Below are 15941 nucleotides of genomic sequence, written 5' to 3'. Positions count from 1 at the left end.
CAGGGTTACAGACAGGATAAAGGATTTCCAACACATTCTCTGTAAAAGCTCAAATCCAGGCAAGTGTATTGGGCTAATTTCCTGTCAGAAATATCTTACTCCAGCCTCACAGGTCCAGGAAAACCTTTTTTTTAATAGAAAAAAATGTAAAAAGCAAAAATAAGACCTTGAGTTCAGCTATGCTGGTTTGGCATTTTCCTCTGTCAACCACTGACCTGTACTGATCTGGCCTCCTGATGGCTATTGTACAGGCGTGCACCGGGATGTTGCTCAATCTCTCCAGGTTTCAGGTTTCGCAGGGAATGAACAACCCATGCTTAAGACATGCAGTTGCAACTCCCGTATCAATAGCTGATCCTTCCCATCCCCATTCTCCTGAGCATGTTAGACACACAGTCTTACCAATGATACCCAAAAATGTACCAAGCCAGTGTCTGGCCATCAGTGTCCAGCAGAGGTGGAAGGTCACTAATTACATTAACTCAAATGACTGTACTTTTTGAATCAGTACTTTTACTTCTACTTAAGAAAGTTTCATCCAGGGTGACTGTACTCTTACTTAAGGACCGTACTCTTGTACCTTTTCCCTCTCTGTTGACACCACAGTAGCACATAGTAAGAGAATGATTCCACATCACACAGCTGTTGACTGTTGGGATTATGTTTCTGGTTGATTGTTTATTTTAAATGAGACACATTTTCACCATGAATGAAGTTATCCACTGAATTAGAGTTAGAGTTAGCTGCCCCTAAGGGGTGCAGAGTGACTATTCTTCATCAGTATAAAATGCCTTGCAATGACATTGACTCTGCTTTGTTCTTGCCGGAGGAGACTCGCCCTATCACAGGTTTTCAAGAGTTACTGCAGATCCTTCATATTGTAAAATACTTCCTTCAAAAGTGTAGTTTGATGATATGTAGCTTCACCAAATACAGAAACTTTTAAAGTGTTAAATTTAACTCTATATGAGGTTATTAAGACTGTCAGTTTTGCTGTGTATTTTACTTTAATATAAAGGTGTAATTCTGCCTGAACAACCTGGTAGAGGATCAATTCCCACGTAGTTCTTGCCAATAAGGAAAGTTAATATTTTACTGTACAACTCCTCAGTAGCTACACAGTACTCAGGACTTAAAGCATTGTTAAACTGAATACTTTTAACTTTTACCAGAGTAGATTTACAGACCAGTACTTTTGCTTTTTCTAAAGTAGATTATAACCAGAGTGACAACTCACAATCAGAAGGTTGTCAGTTTGATCCCCAGCTCCTGCAGTCACATGTCGATGTGTGCAAGGCACTTCACCCCGGTTTGCTCCCACTGCTGTGTCAGTGGTGTGTAATTGGGTATGGAAGTGCTTAAATGGGATCGGCTAACACTGATGGACAATTCTCCATAGCAACCTCTGCCATCAGTGAGTGAATGGGTGTGAATGGGTAGGTGTGACCTGCGGTGTAAAACCGCTTTGAGGAGTCAGGTGACTAGAAAAGAGCTTTACAAGCTCAAATACATTTCAATTTACTCTTTACACCTTTGGTGTCGCGGCTGCACAAGAGTAGGACAAAAAGACTTGTGTCTGCATGCTCTACCATGAGCACCACAAATCACCTCATGCATGAGTCCAAGTCTTTGGTTGATCTCAGCCTAGCAGTTAGCAGCATGGAGTGGAGGGGAAGGCCAAAGTCCAGCTTGACACATGCCAACACATGTGGGTCAAGCACGATGACATCTCTTTTGTCCGGGTCGTTTCACCCCTGGAAATATACCCTTAGACTGTGGGCAGTTTTGGGGGGCTTGGGAAATTCACAGCATGACCGAGGGCTTGTGGCAACCCTACTACCTGCCCAACATGTGCCCCTTACTGTGTGGACTTGATGAAAAAGATTATTTTCCCATGACCCTGGGAACATGCAAAGACATCCAGAGCACTGCCAAGGTTGTCAATCCTCCTTTCCACCTGATAGTGCCCTGAGGCGGGGATATGGACCACATATATGACTTACGCCAGCCCAATTCTTTTGGCCCAAACATGCCTAAAAGTTCTGCACAATAATGTATATCTGTGCTAATCTTTTCTAAAATACTTCACAATTAATTTGTCTCAACCATTCCTTGTAGGAATATAGCAATCAATATCAAACATTTCTGCAATAACATTGATTGCTAATGAGTAATTTCAGCTCATCGTGTCGTTATGTTTGCTAAAACCATAGCATCACTGTTGATCTCCCTGGTGTAGGTTGTTCTCCAACAGTTTTTAGAGCTTATTTCTACAAGAGCAGGAGTGAGACACCTGAAATGCTTCAGCTGTTGACAGAATATAAATGGCGTGCTGTTGCCAAAAGTGAAAGTTTGTGCCTGGTTCACATAACAGAAGAGAACCGCAACACCTCCTCCCAAATATAAACTAGATATTTCAGTGTTTTTAAAATGCAAATTAAATCACCAAACCGGTGCATGCTGAGGAGGTATTTTACATCCTAACAATACTAAATCTTCAGAAAGACCTCAAGGAGAAAAAGAAACCCATATGGCTCCTTCTTTTCTGGAAATGTTGGCACACTTGGATACGATGCCAGATGGGAATTTAAAAAAAAAAGAGAGGAAAAAAAGAAAAACTCCCACATGTCCCACTTGGAAAAAGTACCAAGCGGCGTATGGTAACACCGTTTCTCATTTAGCAGCACATATTTATGGTGAATATGATGAGAGACTAATATGGCATACGCTGTGTTAGGCCGTTAACTTTGGAAGCACACTTTTCCTTCCTCTCTCACTTTAACACAACCCACAAGTCAGGCACACAAGCATGGCAAGTTTACATGTCTGTTTGCAAGGGGACATGTTTGGTGAGTTGTTGCGTAAGAGCCAGAGCATCGATTCAGTCTAAAAGCAGGCCCTAAGCAACGGCTATCACTCCCGCTGACCTACTTCAACTTTCATCCAAAACAAAAGAGTCGCACAAAGAGGAGGAAGACGCAAAATACAAAGAAGCAGAGACAGACGATAACTGCAGCCACCATCTGTGTTAATTCTCCCTCCAACCTTCTCCTTTTATCTTTCTCCATGATGTTTTCCCAGGAGAGTGGCACAGCTAAAAAAAGAGAGGAGACAAAGGGACTTCAAAAGAGGCTTTTAAACATGTTGAGAAAGACTGGCTAATGGTCACGAATCAACAGCCAGAGAAAAGGAAGGACGAACGACGCCCCAGTTTGCTTCCTTGTTGGCTCTTTGTTTATTAATTTGCCCATTGCATACCCTGTTTGTCTTTGCATCATTCCTCATGTGGTGACTTCTTGTCCTTTAGTTTAGTTTCACATTATAGTTTGGTAAAATATGATTTCAAAAATCACAAGGAATTATTTATCATGGCTCGAGCCACCGTGAGTCATCCTGCAGCAGGTGCTTGTTTATGCACAGCTTTTATGTTACATGTGGTTAAAACTCTTTCCTTAAGTGATGCTCTGAAGGCAGCGTCCTCTACCAGGCAGTAGAGGACTTCTTGTGATTTTTCTGGATTAGAGGCTTTTGCTGTCTGTGTCCCTGACAAGACTTTAAAGTTTGACGCCTTAAGATAAAAGTTCAGACTGGTCATTGGCAAAACAGCCTGTGAAAAAGGACTAGAAAAAATATCCTACTGCTGATAAATTAATGCATGTAGCTTTGCTGGTAAAGTAATCTGTGTTAACGTCCCCTGTTCCCATCAAACCACGATCCGTTCACCTGAGATGCTTGTGAGGCAGATTTTTCCTTAACGTGTCAAGCAAATTTCTTATTTCAAGTTGTGATCCTCAAAGCTTTATTTTGAAAAACTGCAAAAACTGCAAAACTAATTTGAAAACATAAGGCCATCCATACTGAGCTGCTGTGTTTTATCTGTTTGGAGTGTTATACTTTGGTTTTCACAAAAAATTTCAAGCCTGATGATGCTATGGAAGACTTAGGGCGCATTCACGCCAGAGCTGTTTGGTCCGCTTTAAATGGACTCTGGTCCGTTTCCTGGATTGTTTGGAGTGGTGCTCAAACGAACTCTGGTGTGGACTCTGGCCCGCGTAAAAACAGGGGGTCTGGGTCTGCTTCCAAATGAACCCTGGTGCGGTTCGTTTGGAAGCAGACCTTGTTAATCATGGGTGAAAACTTTTAAACATACTTCATGAAATAGCTTCCAAAGTTTTTAAGAGTTACCAGCAAAAAAAAATTCCTCGAGTAGAAAATAAATTCTTGCCAAAACGGTTTGAATAATTATGTGTTTGTAAGGAGTGAATGAATTTTATTAAAAGCTTTCAAACCTGCTAACAAGCCAGGCCTGACCTTAACTCCTCTTTAAAATATTTGATTCAGCAGAGACAAAATCCTCTTCTGTTAACACCGGAGCACTCAGCCTGTCTTGATGGATTTTTAAAGAACCTTCGCTTTCAGTCTTTGTCAAATTAGTTCATACCAAGGACTTTTATAATATAAAAGACTGCACAGTGTCATGCTGTAGAGAGAGATCGTTCAGCTGTTGCTTTATTCTCCCTCCTTCTCTTCAGTCTGCTTTACATTGACCTGCACCTCTATGCTGCAGAGGAGCCAATGCTTCATCCACATTTGGCTCGGTCAACTGCTGCTCTTAAGCAAACTCATTTTGTCTCATTAGAGTATGAGGCTGCCAAGTGCTCTTCAGAATTCAGGGTGGAGAAGAGAGATAAGACTTGTTCCACTGATCTGTACTTACACGCTCTGGAAACGATAAAATTTATCTCCTGTTTTAAACAGGTCGGTTATCACCATTTTAGTGACAAGTTGGCATGACAGTTTAAAGTAGGCCTGCCAACAGAAGTGGCTCGGCCAATGAAGGCCCAGTAAATCTGCCCTCCCCAGCTGTCATTGAATACAAGCAGCAGCCTGAATGAAGAAACTGAGAGCGTACAAAAAACTGCAGTTCCGTAAGTAAACACTTAAGGCTGGCCGCAGAACTATAAGAAATCACATCAACACCCATTCAAAATATCTGTTCAAAGCCTTAAGAAAAAAATAAATAAACTCAAGAACACTCTCGTCATATGTTTTACCATTTTATTGCAAAATGGACCTACAGTTTTACTTGGTGGAGAGTAAAAGCTGCTCCCTGGGTCAGTCAAGCAGCCTGTCTCGACTTTTCTAGGCAGCGCATGGCTAGAAACCTCTGTATGGATTTGTGCATTAATGATAATACATACTGGATATCATAAAATCAGTTTGAAAACAATAAATACAGTAGCATGACTCTCAATATGAGGGTGCAACAAGCTTTAGGCTATAAAGGAGGAGGCTGGGGTGGAGGAGGTTAAGCTTTGCTAGCAGCAGCAGGGTGGTGAATCAGCATTACTGCAAGCAGGAATTAGTGAGAAGTTCTTTATATATAAATAGATCACTGAGAGAACGTGCTTGGCTCGTGACTACCATGTCCTGCATGAACTAACGCTGAGTTTCATTTTTGGTTGGAATTGTCAATATCTTGATGGGTAAACAATGTACGGGGGCAGATTTTTAAATGACTCATCTGTTTTGGTTTTAAAAGAAACCCTACATGATCAGCCAAGTTCATCTTGTTGGATAGATATTTGCATCTCTCAAATGTATATTGAACTAAAAATCTCCCTAAATACCCCAGATATCTGCATTTTGAGTAAATTTGAGCTCATAAACTCACCGCCATGTTTTGGTCCGTGCTGGTAGTGTGACGTCACAGTTCCACAGCGCTCCCTATGAGCTCCTTACCATTGTTGGCAGTTTCTCAGAAAGTTTTGCTGCGAGCAGCTGTTACTGACATGAGTTTGCTGCGTGCTGGTTTTGTCTCCCTGCTGTCAAAGCACTGTCATTCCTCTTACATTTTACCTCAATAAAACTCCCTAAAAGTGACTGGATCCTGTGTATAGTGGAAGTGTGCGGGATCTATTCAAAATAATGTACATATGAACAGAGTTTCTCCAAAGAAATGCTAAAGTGGACTTTGACTTTGAAAAGTGCAAACCGGAAGTGCTTTCGTACTGTGTTTATCTTTACCTGAACCATGTGGAAACAGAAAGCTTCTAAAGAGTCAAAGTTCGGTGAACAACTTTATTGAACAGACGCATTTTAGCTCGTGACCTTTATCTGGTTCATCAGGAAACTGATTACAAACATATTCTGCTGATGTGGATTTAAATATTTGATACAAGTTAAATATGGCCCTCTATTTATCATTTTCCTCTCTAGATGGACAGATAACTGCTCGTGGTGCAAATAATAAACAGAAGAGACCTCAAATTTTAAAATTCTCCGTGCGTGAGATGTGCTGCGTCTCTGAGATGCAGCCCTAACACTGGCTGCCAGTCTGAAACAACGGTTACTGCATAGAAATGGTGAGGAACTGAGACGTCACACCGCCATTGTGGACCAAAACATGGCAGCCTCCTGGTAAGTTTATAAACTAAAATTACTTAAAATGCAGTATCTAGTGAGTTTTTTAGTTCAATATACATAGAGATACAAATATCTATCCAACAAGATGAACTTGTCTGCTCATGCAGGGTTCCTCTTAAGAAGAACAGATTGTATGATTGCAAGGCTGCAGTGTGGCTTTTTGTTAAGGAACTTTAGACCAACCTTGAGACAGACAAAGAGAAAGACTCCTTAGCTCAGTTCTCTGTTTGTTTTGTTTCTATTTGAAACCACCCTGTAGTATGTGAAGGATACATGAAGACAACCTATGGTCACCTGCCCAGTGCAGAATGCAACGTGCATGACATTAACATTTTTTGCATGAAATCAGAAATAAAAATATCCCCTGCAGTTTCATTGCTGGCGTCATGCAGCAGCTCCTTCATATTTTCCATCAGAAATGTCAGTAAATTTGGGTGCATTATAGACTTTGTGTATCGTGAAAATGCACAACACCCAACACTGACATCAAGGCGTAATCCACAAATGATCAGAGGTCCACAGGTAATACTAATCCCATGTGGCTGGTTCTTTAAATGCCTGCAGATCCTTTTATAGAGTTAAATATGGCATTTTCCTTAGCAAAGTCCCATCTACAGCAAAAGCACTAAGGCCAACAAACATGAGTATTATGGTCTAAAACAGGACCCTGTTTACCGGTTATGTCCAACATTAGAAGCTACAGAAAACAAAGAATTCTCCTGAATGCCTCTTTGTGTAGTCTGCTGAGCATATTTTTACATTTTAATGAAACAATAAACAAAGACGTTTTCACAAGTACAGCTACACAGGCATCAAGGCTTTTGTTTGCTTTAATACCACTGTCTGTATATTCAGAGAAACGCCTCTTTTATTTTGCTCTTAGTCAAGTTTCTCTGTTAGTGAGCACCCTAGAGGTGAATTACTCTGACAAGGTCACTGACATTTCTGCTAAGTAGGCTAATTCTCTTTTGTTACTCTATCTTACTTTAATTGCTCCAAACTTGGACTGAAATAAATCAACTCATCATCCTTTTCCCTTTGGTCCAAATGTACCAAACAGCAGTTTTAATGGCCATCAAAACAAAACCAGCGTCTCTTAAATTATGAAGCAGATTCATTTTGAAAAGTGACCCTGTACACACTGCATGGAGCAACAAATTGAAGCCTTTTTGTAAAGGCAGGGATATTTTTTTTCAGTTGTCATTTTGAGGTCATTATTTGCAGATTGTAATTTAATTATGAAATCATGCCACAGCAAACTGTGTTCCTGTTAGGACGGTTTAATTAAATGGTCTTCCACAGATGACAAATGATGTTTCCCAGACACAGAGGAATTTGTTGCACTGATAACAAGTGACTTCTCCAAGGCAACAAAATATATCTGCCTGTTATCCTGACATAATAGCACATTTAGGGCTTGATCATGAAATAACAAGTCATTAATTCAGGGTAATGAATTAAATCTGAGGATAATTGTTTTTATGTTCCAGGTGATAAAGTGGTTCAGTTTTGGTCATAATGGGAGGGTTTTGATACGGCTGCACCATGGCTCTAACAACACTGTAGCTCAGCCTTTAGTAAAACCAACATAAGCCACCATAAACCACAAAAAACAAAACAAAACAAAACAAAACAAATACTGTACCCTGTAATCTTTCTTTATTTTGTTGCACAAAAACTTGGAGGTAGGATGTTTGACGAAAGGTTCCATTTTTTGGGGTTGTACCCTACAGACAACCAGCCGTTAAAGTCCCCGGTCTTCATAGTCATTGTTAACCTCTCAGGCCCATCTGTAATAAGTCTGGTCTGTGGAGGATTGTGGAGCTAACGTAAATAACATCATGCAACAAACAATATCACTTTGAATGAATTTATGCTAAGTTTTAACCAAGCTGTTGGGTCATAAAAGGATGCATTGGCTGTTAAAAAGGGGGCGCATTTGTTGACTTGTTGCAGCCTTGAAATGGCACATCCCATGACATGTAGCTATAAAGATCAACTGTGGCAGCCCACTTTCTCAGTCATTCTGGTTCTTTGAGTAAAATCTGCCATTCAAATTCTCCACTGACATTTCACCAAATTTATAAACACCTCTAATCCAGGATCCAAGTAAACTAGCTACCTAAATACTCGTTATAAGCACTTCATTCTGCACAAAAGAAGCATTAGAAAATGGAAAAAAAGCAGGAACAAGACTGTGAACTTAGTTAAAGCATAACTTAAAGAATTCTGTGTCTCACAATCCATTGTAATTTCTTTAACTCAATGAAATTTCAGTCTTTTAAACTGTACATGTTCCTTCTCTCTGCAGTGGGCATTTAAGGAGTCACTTTGGCAAACTTTGTCCACTTAGAGGACTCTAAACAGGGTACTCTGGAAATTTGGTCAACTTAAAGGGCACAAATGCAAATATTGCCCCCTCAGAGGACACTTAACAGGGCACTTGGAAATTTTGGCCTAGCTGGAGCAGTGTTTCCCATCAGTTTTTCCTTGGTGTCCCCCTTATATGTTCCTATCAAAAGTGGAGCCCCCCAGGATCCACAAGAGAGGAAAAAGTGACACACTGCCATGGAAAATCAACATAGATCTTAACTGTTTCACTGATAAATACCTAAAAAAGGCCTATGCATGCTTTTCTTATCAAAAAACCTTTGTATAAACTACCTAATGACTACTTTATCATGGTTTTAGTCAATATTTGCAAATCTAATTTTGGCAGCCTCAGAGCAGATAAAGCCTTGCCCCTTACATCTTTGGTGCCCCTCTCTTGGGGTCCTGGACCCCAGGTTGAGAACCAATGACTTACAGGGCTCTAAACAGGGTACATTGGTAAATCTTGTCCACTTAGGAAGCAATATATCAAATTTTGTTCATTAAGAGGGCAACACAGAGGTAACCTTGTGTAAATTTGTCAACTGAAAGGACAACAAAGGGGTCATTTTGTCAAAGAGTTCTATTTAGAGGGCCCCAAAAATGGCTTTTGTTGAATTTTGTCTATTAGGAGAGCAGTTAAAGGGACATCTTATCAAATTTTGTCAGCAGAGGAACTTATAAGGGTATTTTGTCAAAAGTTTTCAAATTAGAAACACTGTGTTATTTTGTCCACTGAAAGCGCAACAAAGAGAGCATATTGTCAATTTTTTTCTGTTTTGTGAACACTTAACAGGAAACTTTGCCAAATTTTGTCCACTTAGAGGACATTTAACAGCAAATTCTGTCAAACTTTGTAAACTAATGCAAATTTTGCCCACTTCGAGGGCACCAAAGAAGGGAAAGCAAAGGTGCATACAAGAGGACACTTTTATGGCCATCTTTTTTTTAAACATTGGGGGCCACCACTGCCTCTACTTTGAGTCCACCAGTGCTGAGGTTGCTCATGGTTATCCTAACACTGATATTTCTGACATAATGGCTAATAGTCTAATCTGCTGTGAAGAAAGTTAAGGGGATTTTTATTTCTGGACCCATGCTGTTAGGCTCTATGGAGTCTGTCCCAGCCATCATGTGCAGACACTGACTGTTACAAATGTAAATTCTAAAAATATCTCATTATATTATTACTATCACTTACTCTGAACTGGTTTATATTACAGCAACAGAAAATGCCAGAAGCACCACTCTTCTCTGCTATCCTTAAGATGCATGCAGAGTATATTAATGAAGGAGCAGCTACCAGCACACGTTAAACTTAACGGAGCAAACTGGCACCAACAGGGAATCAGACACAGGAATGCAAAGAGAATCCGGTCTATTTCAAAATAAAACACCAAGGACAGACAGCAGATTGCTTATCCCATCATCATATCAACACTATGTCAAAACAGGCAGCAAATACACAGCAAATTAGCCTTGGAGAGCCAAAGTAACATGCTGTTTGTGGGTTGTCTTTATTACGGCCCAGCTGCTCTCGGCTCTGCTCTGCTGTTCCCTGGTTAAGAAACAGACCGAGTAGGCGAGGGCATGCAGCTTTGGTAAGAGCCAAACTTTTGCACAAACAGCTGCTCTAAGAGTGAAATTTCACTCCTGTTAGTTCCATGTCATGTATCTGAGCCACTCAGACTTGCTCTAGGGCGTCATCTCTTTCAGCACCGTGGACAGCTCCTGTTTTCCTGTTACATGTTGTCTTTCTGTGTTTCTCACCTGTTTGTAGGAGACGTATATCGGCCTGCTGAAGATGATCCACTCCACCACCTTGCTGCACGGCGGAGTGGTCAGAGAGCCGGTGTAGCGGTAGTAACTTCCCAGTGATGACGGCAGCAGGTCCTTCAGCACGAACGGCTCCAGGACGGTCTCCTTTTCTATATGAGAGAAGGCAGCACAAAGTGTTCTGATCAATACAACAAGATCTACAGAACACTCCTTATTTCACTGCAAACTAGTGTGACCAGGCTTCCTGGAGCTCATCCAACTGCTACTGTTTCACAGCCTTTAGGTTTCTCTTATTGATTTCATCTGCATTGTGCCAGCCTTGTTCAATGTCCCTCTATTGACAGACATAATTGCACTTAACACCTATAATTATACCTCTCTCTGTGTTGGATGGCATACACAATACAATCAAGGCTACAACAACACATCTGAGCACAATTGTAGTCAGAGGTTATTTACTGACAAACAATGTGTGCTCTACATTCATCACTGATATGTAACACTCAGTGGTCTGTGGGGGGAGAGAAAGGCTTTGACTGAAATGATAAAGGGGGCTTCAAGCTGGAAAGTCCTTTTGAATCAAGCTTCCAATGAAAATAATCACCATGTGCCAGAAGCAGGCATTTTAAACAAAACAATTAAAGTTATCTGAAAAGCAATTTACAGTTAAACTGATGTCAATTTCTTTTCTCTAAATGGCTGGCCTTCAGCTACTGTTGACCTCAGATCAGATGCTAATTTGTTTTCTACAGTAGGCATTCAGCGGAAAACCAAGCCTATGCACTGAGCAGTGTGTAAGGGCATTTTCTGAGCTTTTTTTTGCTTTTGTTTCTAAGCTATACTTTATGTAAATGTGGGTATTCATAAGGCTTAATATGCTGAGGAAAGTAATGTCAGACTGTACAACTCAGCCATAATGTGTACAAATGCCAGGATACCAGAAAATAAAAAGAAATGAATAAAACATGTTTTTAAATAAAGTGAATAACTGAATAAATGTGAGAGACAAAAAATGGGTGACAACGGCAAGAATTGTTTAAAAGAGTAAAAAAGGTGGCAGAAATAAGTTAAAAGTGGCAAAATGGGCAAAATTAGCAAAACAAAACAAAACAAAACAAAACAAAACAAAACAACAGCTTCAAAATGGGTGAAAAGTGGCCAGATAGGTTAAAAGTTGTAAAAATAGTCAAAAAGTGGCAAAAATTGGCTAAATGGAGCCAAAATGGACAAAAAAAGCAGATGAAGCAGGCAAAATATTGCAAAAAAAAGTTGCAGCACTGGGCAAAAAAGGGCCATAAAGTGGTCGAAAAAAGTGATGGAAATGGGTTAAAAAGAGCAAAAATGAGATAATGATGCGAAAATAGACAAAAATTGGCAGAATATGTGAGAGTATGCACAAGTGCTAAAATATTTTGCAGAAATTATTAAAAAGTGGTGGAAAAATGGAAAAGACAATACAGGCAAAAATACAGTACAAAAAGTGGGGGAAAAAGTGGCTACAAGAGGCAAAAGCTGCAAAAATTGGTTAAAAGTGACAAAAAGATGTGGCATTGATGGTTAGCACCAATGACTGATCCAACACACACACACACACACACACACCCACACACACACTGAAATCATCAATTAACCAAAACTGCAGCGGGATCACTCTCTGGGTTTTTCAGGGGCCCAGCCAATTGTAAAAAATACTGTGAAACAACAATGACTTCCACAAAAGGGTGAGGCCAGACTCCCCTTGGGTTTGTTGTTAGCAGCTCTGTGTTCACACTGATGAGACAACACTTCCTAATTTGGTGTATTTTTACCTTGCCTACTTAGAGATACTGAATCGAGGGAAAACTGAAACTACAGTTCTAAAAATTTAAAGCCAAAACAGAAGTGCAAAAACCTTCAATTCCTCAATATCTAATTGAGGCTGGCTGCAGAGGCTCTGTAGTTTTGGGTTTACTGGTACATACTGTGGAGGGAATTCTTCACAACTCATACAGTTATATTTTTGAAGGCTAAATGTTATTTATAATAGTTTAATGGGAAGGCATCAAGAGTCTTAAGATCTGCTTCCACTCAAGATCTTTGGGTGGTGTTAGATTGACCAGAGGTTAGACTTGGACAGCATTTCCCAAACAACTGCCATAGATGAGTTTCAAAATCCCCTTCATTAACCAAATGGGTGTTTCAACTTAACTGGGAGCCAGTGAAGGCAGATAAGGGTTGGGGTGATGTGCTTCCAGGGCCTAATGCAAGCGACAGGGCTTTTCTGGGTACCCCAGAAAGTAAGTTCATTTCAGTAGTCCCAATGGGAGCTGACGAATGCGTGGATTAGTGCATAGACCATATACAGAAAATGTTATGGCTTGTGGGGCCACTTTTAGATGGTCTGAGTCTGGAAATATCTTTGAGGTGGAAAAAGACAGATGTGGTCACTGATTTGATGTGGGACTGGCAGGACAGGGTGTACAGAATGATGCCCAGGCTATGAACGTCAGAGGATGGGCGGAAGGTGCTACCATCTGCACCAAGCAGGAGATCTCTTATCTTTCTGGGCAGAGCCTTGGGGGCCACAACTATGAGCTCAGTTTTGTTGCTGTTAGGTTTGAGTTTGTTGGTTGACATCCAGGCTTGAATCCATGCAGCCAGTTGACCAGGGGAGTGGTGGTCCTGTGCAAATGACATGAATAGGAGTTTTCCACTGGGGAGGGCGGGTCAGCTTATTTTCTTTCTCAAGTCAATTGCGCTTCTCTATTTCGACGATGGTTCATAGAGATCATACAAAGTCCACACACATCTTTTGTTGTTGGTTTGATTGAAAGTGGAGTTATAAACAATTGTGACTGAACTCCTGTAATGGAGCAGAACAGTAGGATGAGGGATTAGGCTTATTTCATCATTTACACATATGAATAAGCTGTGTGAGGAACCCAGTGCACACTTTTGCATCTTGCTCTACGACACAAATCCCCAAAATGTTATCATCAGAAACATCCTTGTCGCTCACGCTCTTAGACAAAGAGTTCTTGAATGGTGCAAACCACCAAGATTTAAGACAGTGAGACATCTTGTGCAGTGACAACCTGTGGTTTCTTTCTCTCCCACCAGCAGCAGTGGTCACAGCAGCAGCCGTGACAATGGAGGAGGGCCCAGAAAAGTCTAACAATAGCAGGAGCAGCAGGAGGTAAGCTGTCTCACTGCATGTATTTTAAGCTCAGAGCCTCCTGTGAGGCGTCAGAACAGCTGTCCACTTATCTAATCTTCCATTAGCTTCCACTGCATACAGTATCTCACTCAAGTCTTAATATTTCATTGGATGGTGAGGGGGAAGCACACACTTGCAAAAAGTCACATATTAAGACATGCAAGGGCTCTGAATGTGACTGATTTTTGGTGGCAGTATTGGGCTACCTTTGTAACACGGCTGTAGTTTTTACAGTTAAGATTCCCAAAGCAGAATCTGTGGCCTCTAGGAGGGGCCTGAAGAAATGCAGGGGGGTCTCAAAGGATCTCCTTTTGCACCATTTCCTAAATCTGTTTTAATTGACATGTTTCCTTTTTTTAAAATAAAGATTCAACATCTATCTTTAGCTGTTGTAACTTTCAATCTACTGGAAGCTGCTAATTTTATTTCTAAATGAAATAGCTTTTTCTAAAATAGCCAAACAGGGAGTAAAATACCCTTGTCTTCTGACAGCACAACTTACAAACTAAAAGCATAAAAAAGAGCAGTTTCTTTAGAAAATGTCCAAGTTCAATCTCCTAAAAAAGTGCTGTTGAATTGATTGGGAACATTTGGCTTGAGTGAGTCATTTTGTACATCATTTTCTTTGATGCCCCTGTGCTCTAAACAAGAAAAAATGTCCTCTAGGGTGCAGCTCCGCCATTCAGTGGTTGCTAGAGCCTTATTCAGTGATTATGAAAGTGGAAACTATGGGTGACCCCAAAAAATCCTCTAGTTAGGACCCAGACTTTGGGAATGAGTGCCCCATTTGTGAATGAAACCTAATAAAGTGTCCGTCTGAAAGCACCTGTCGAAAAAGGTGGACAAGGCAATAGAGTGGTGAAGCTCCAACTATTGCAATATATGTAAATGTATGTCAACTCTTTGGGCCCTTTTTAAAAGTCATTTTCACCTGTGCCCATCAAACATCCTGAATCCACCACTGAGGGAATATGCTGTATAGTTTAAAGTAAGTTTTACAGGACATAGAACAGACTTTTTGGATTAGCTGATAACCTCTCTTTGGAGAATGGTATTACGTTTTGTTGCATGGCTGAAAATGTCTTATTCTGTATCAAAAGCCCATGAGCACAGGCTCAGCGTCTTTGATGAAAGAGTGTAAATACAGTTGGGTCATAACTGCTTTTTCATTGATTCCTGAACTCCTGAGCACCACTGCTTTGTGAAAGGAAGTGGGCCTTGGAAGAGTCATACTGGGACGATGACGCATACTGTTCAAAAAAGACTGAGCTATTTCAGCTCTAAAGGGTGTTGCAGGGCAGTTTCAGGAATAAAAAAGCAGGGACTCATCTATCTGCTCTGCAGCTAGATTGCTTCATTTGCACATGAAATGAGGTGGCATTTTATGCCTGCGTGAGAACTTTGTATTTAGCAGTGATAAGTGGATTTTTACTGCAGAACAGTGAGTAAGTGACTTTCCATCCAGGGTCATCAACAGACGGTAAATGTTGGGATTTATTGAGTGGAATTCATTAGGATTTTATGCAGTGTTTTTATTGTGTTTTTATTGTGTGTTCTGATTGCAAACTTCAGTCGGTAATGTGAGAATTAATTTGAGTGCTTTATGGTCATGAACAACACTTCTCTCAGTGAAGTGCATCACAAAAGCAAATATTTGATGTTAGTCAGAGTAATGGACTGAAACTAGATGGCTTCTTGTTCCAGTTACACCCATACTTTCAGGGTTGAATGTCTTAATGGAAAGACATGCTGGACTCTGACTGGCTAAAGGTAATGCAATCTGGATATGTACTTCATTATTATTGCATTCACTATCATAAAGGTAGAATATGGATTCTGCCCAGTAAGTAAAAAAAAAAAACACTAATAGAATGCCTGACATCTGTTTTTATAACAATATTTGACCTTTACATATGACTACCATTGCAGACTCATTTGATTTCACCCCCACCAAACATTTGAATATAGAAGGTGAAAAAGTCAGACACCTTCTCCAATCAGATAGCTTCATCTTTAACAACAACAACATTACACATTACAGCCTGCTTACCTTGAACGTGCACTATCTGCAGCCATTTAGGTTGAACTTAAGCTGGAACTATAAGCTTGCTGGTCCCAGGATAGACGTAATCTTCCATACAATATTAGAAGTTGTTCAACTAGCCTCATT

At 40.4% G+C, this 15941-nt stretch overlaps 1 protein-coding gene across 1 annotated transcript in view; it reads right to left on the bottom strand.

The window, feature by feature from the left end:
- The window catches only part of LOC121507021 (receptor-type tyrosine-protein phosphatase gamma-like), a 769028-nt gene that overhangs the window by 128526 nt on the left and 624561 nt on the right, over nt 1–15941 (bottom strand). Inside the window, exon 7 of the mRNA XM_041783136.1 lies at nt 10567–10724. Coding sequence (XP_041639070.1) covers nt 10567–10724 — 158 coding nt within the window. The remainder of the gene's footprint in view (nt 1–10566; nt 10725–15941) is intronic.

The sequence above is a fragment of the Cheilinus undulatus genome, linkage group 3 (genome assembly GCF_018320785.1).
Source record: "Cheilinus undulatus linkage group 3, ASM1832078v1, whole genome shotgun sequence".
Taxonomy (NCBI): Eukaryota; Metazoa; Chordata; class Actinopteri; order Labriformes; family Labridae; genus Cheilinus; species Cheilinus undulatus.
The sequence above is the reverse complement of the archived record's forward strand: the minus strand, read 5'-3'. Positions and strand labels throughout refer to the sequence as shown.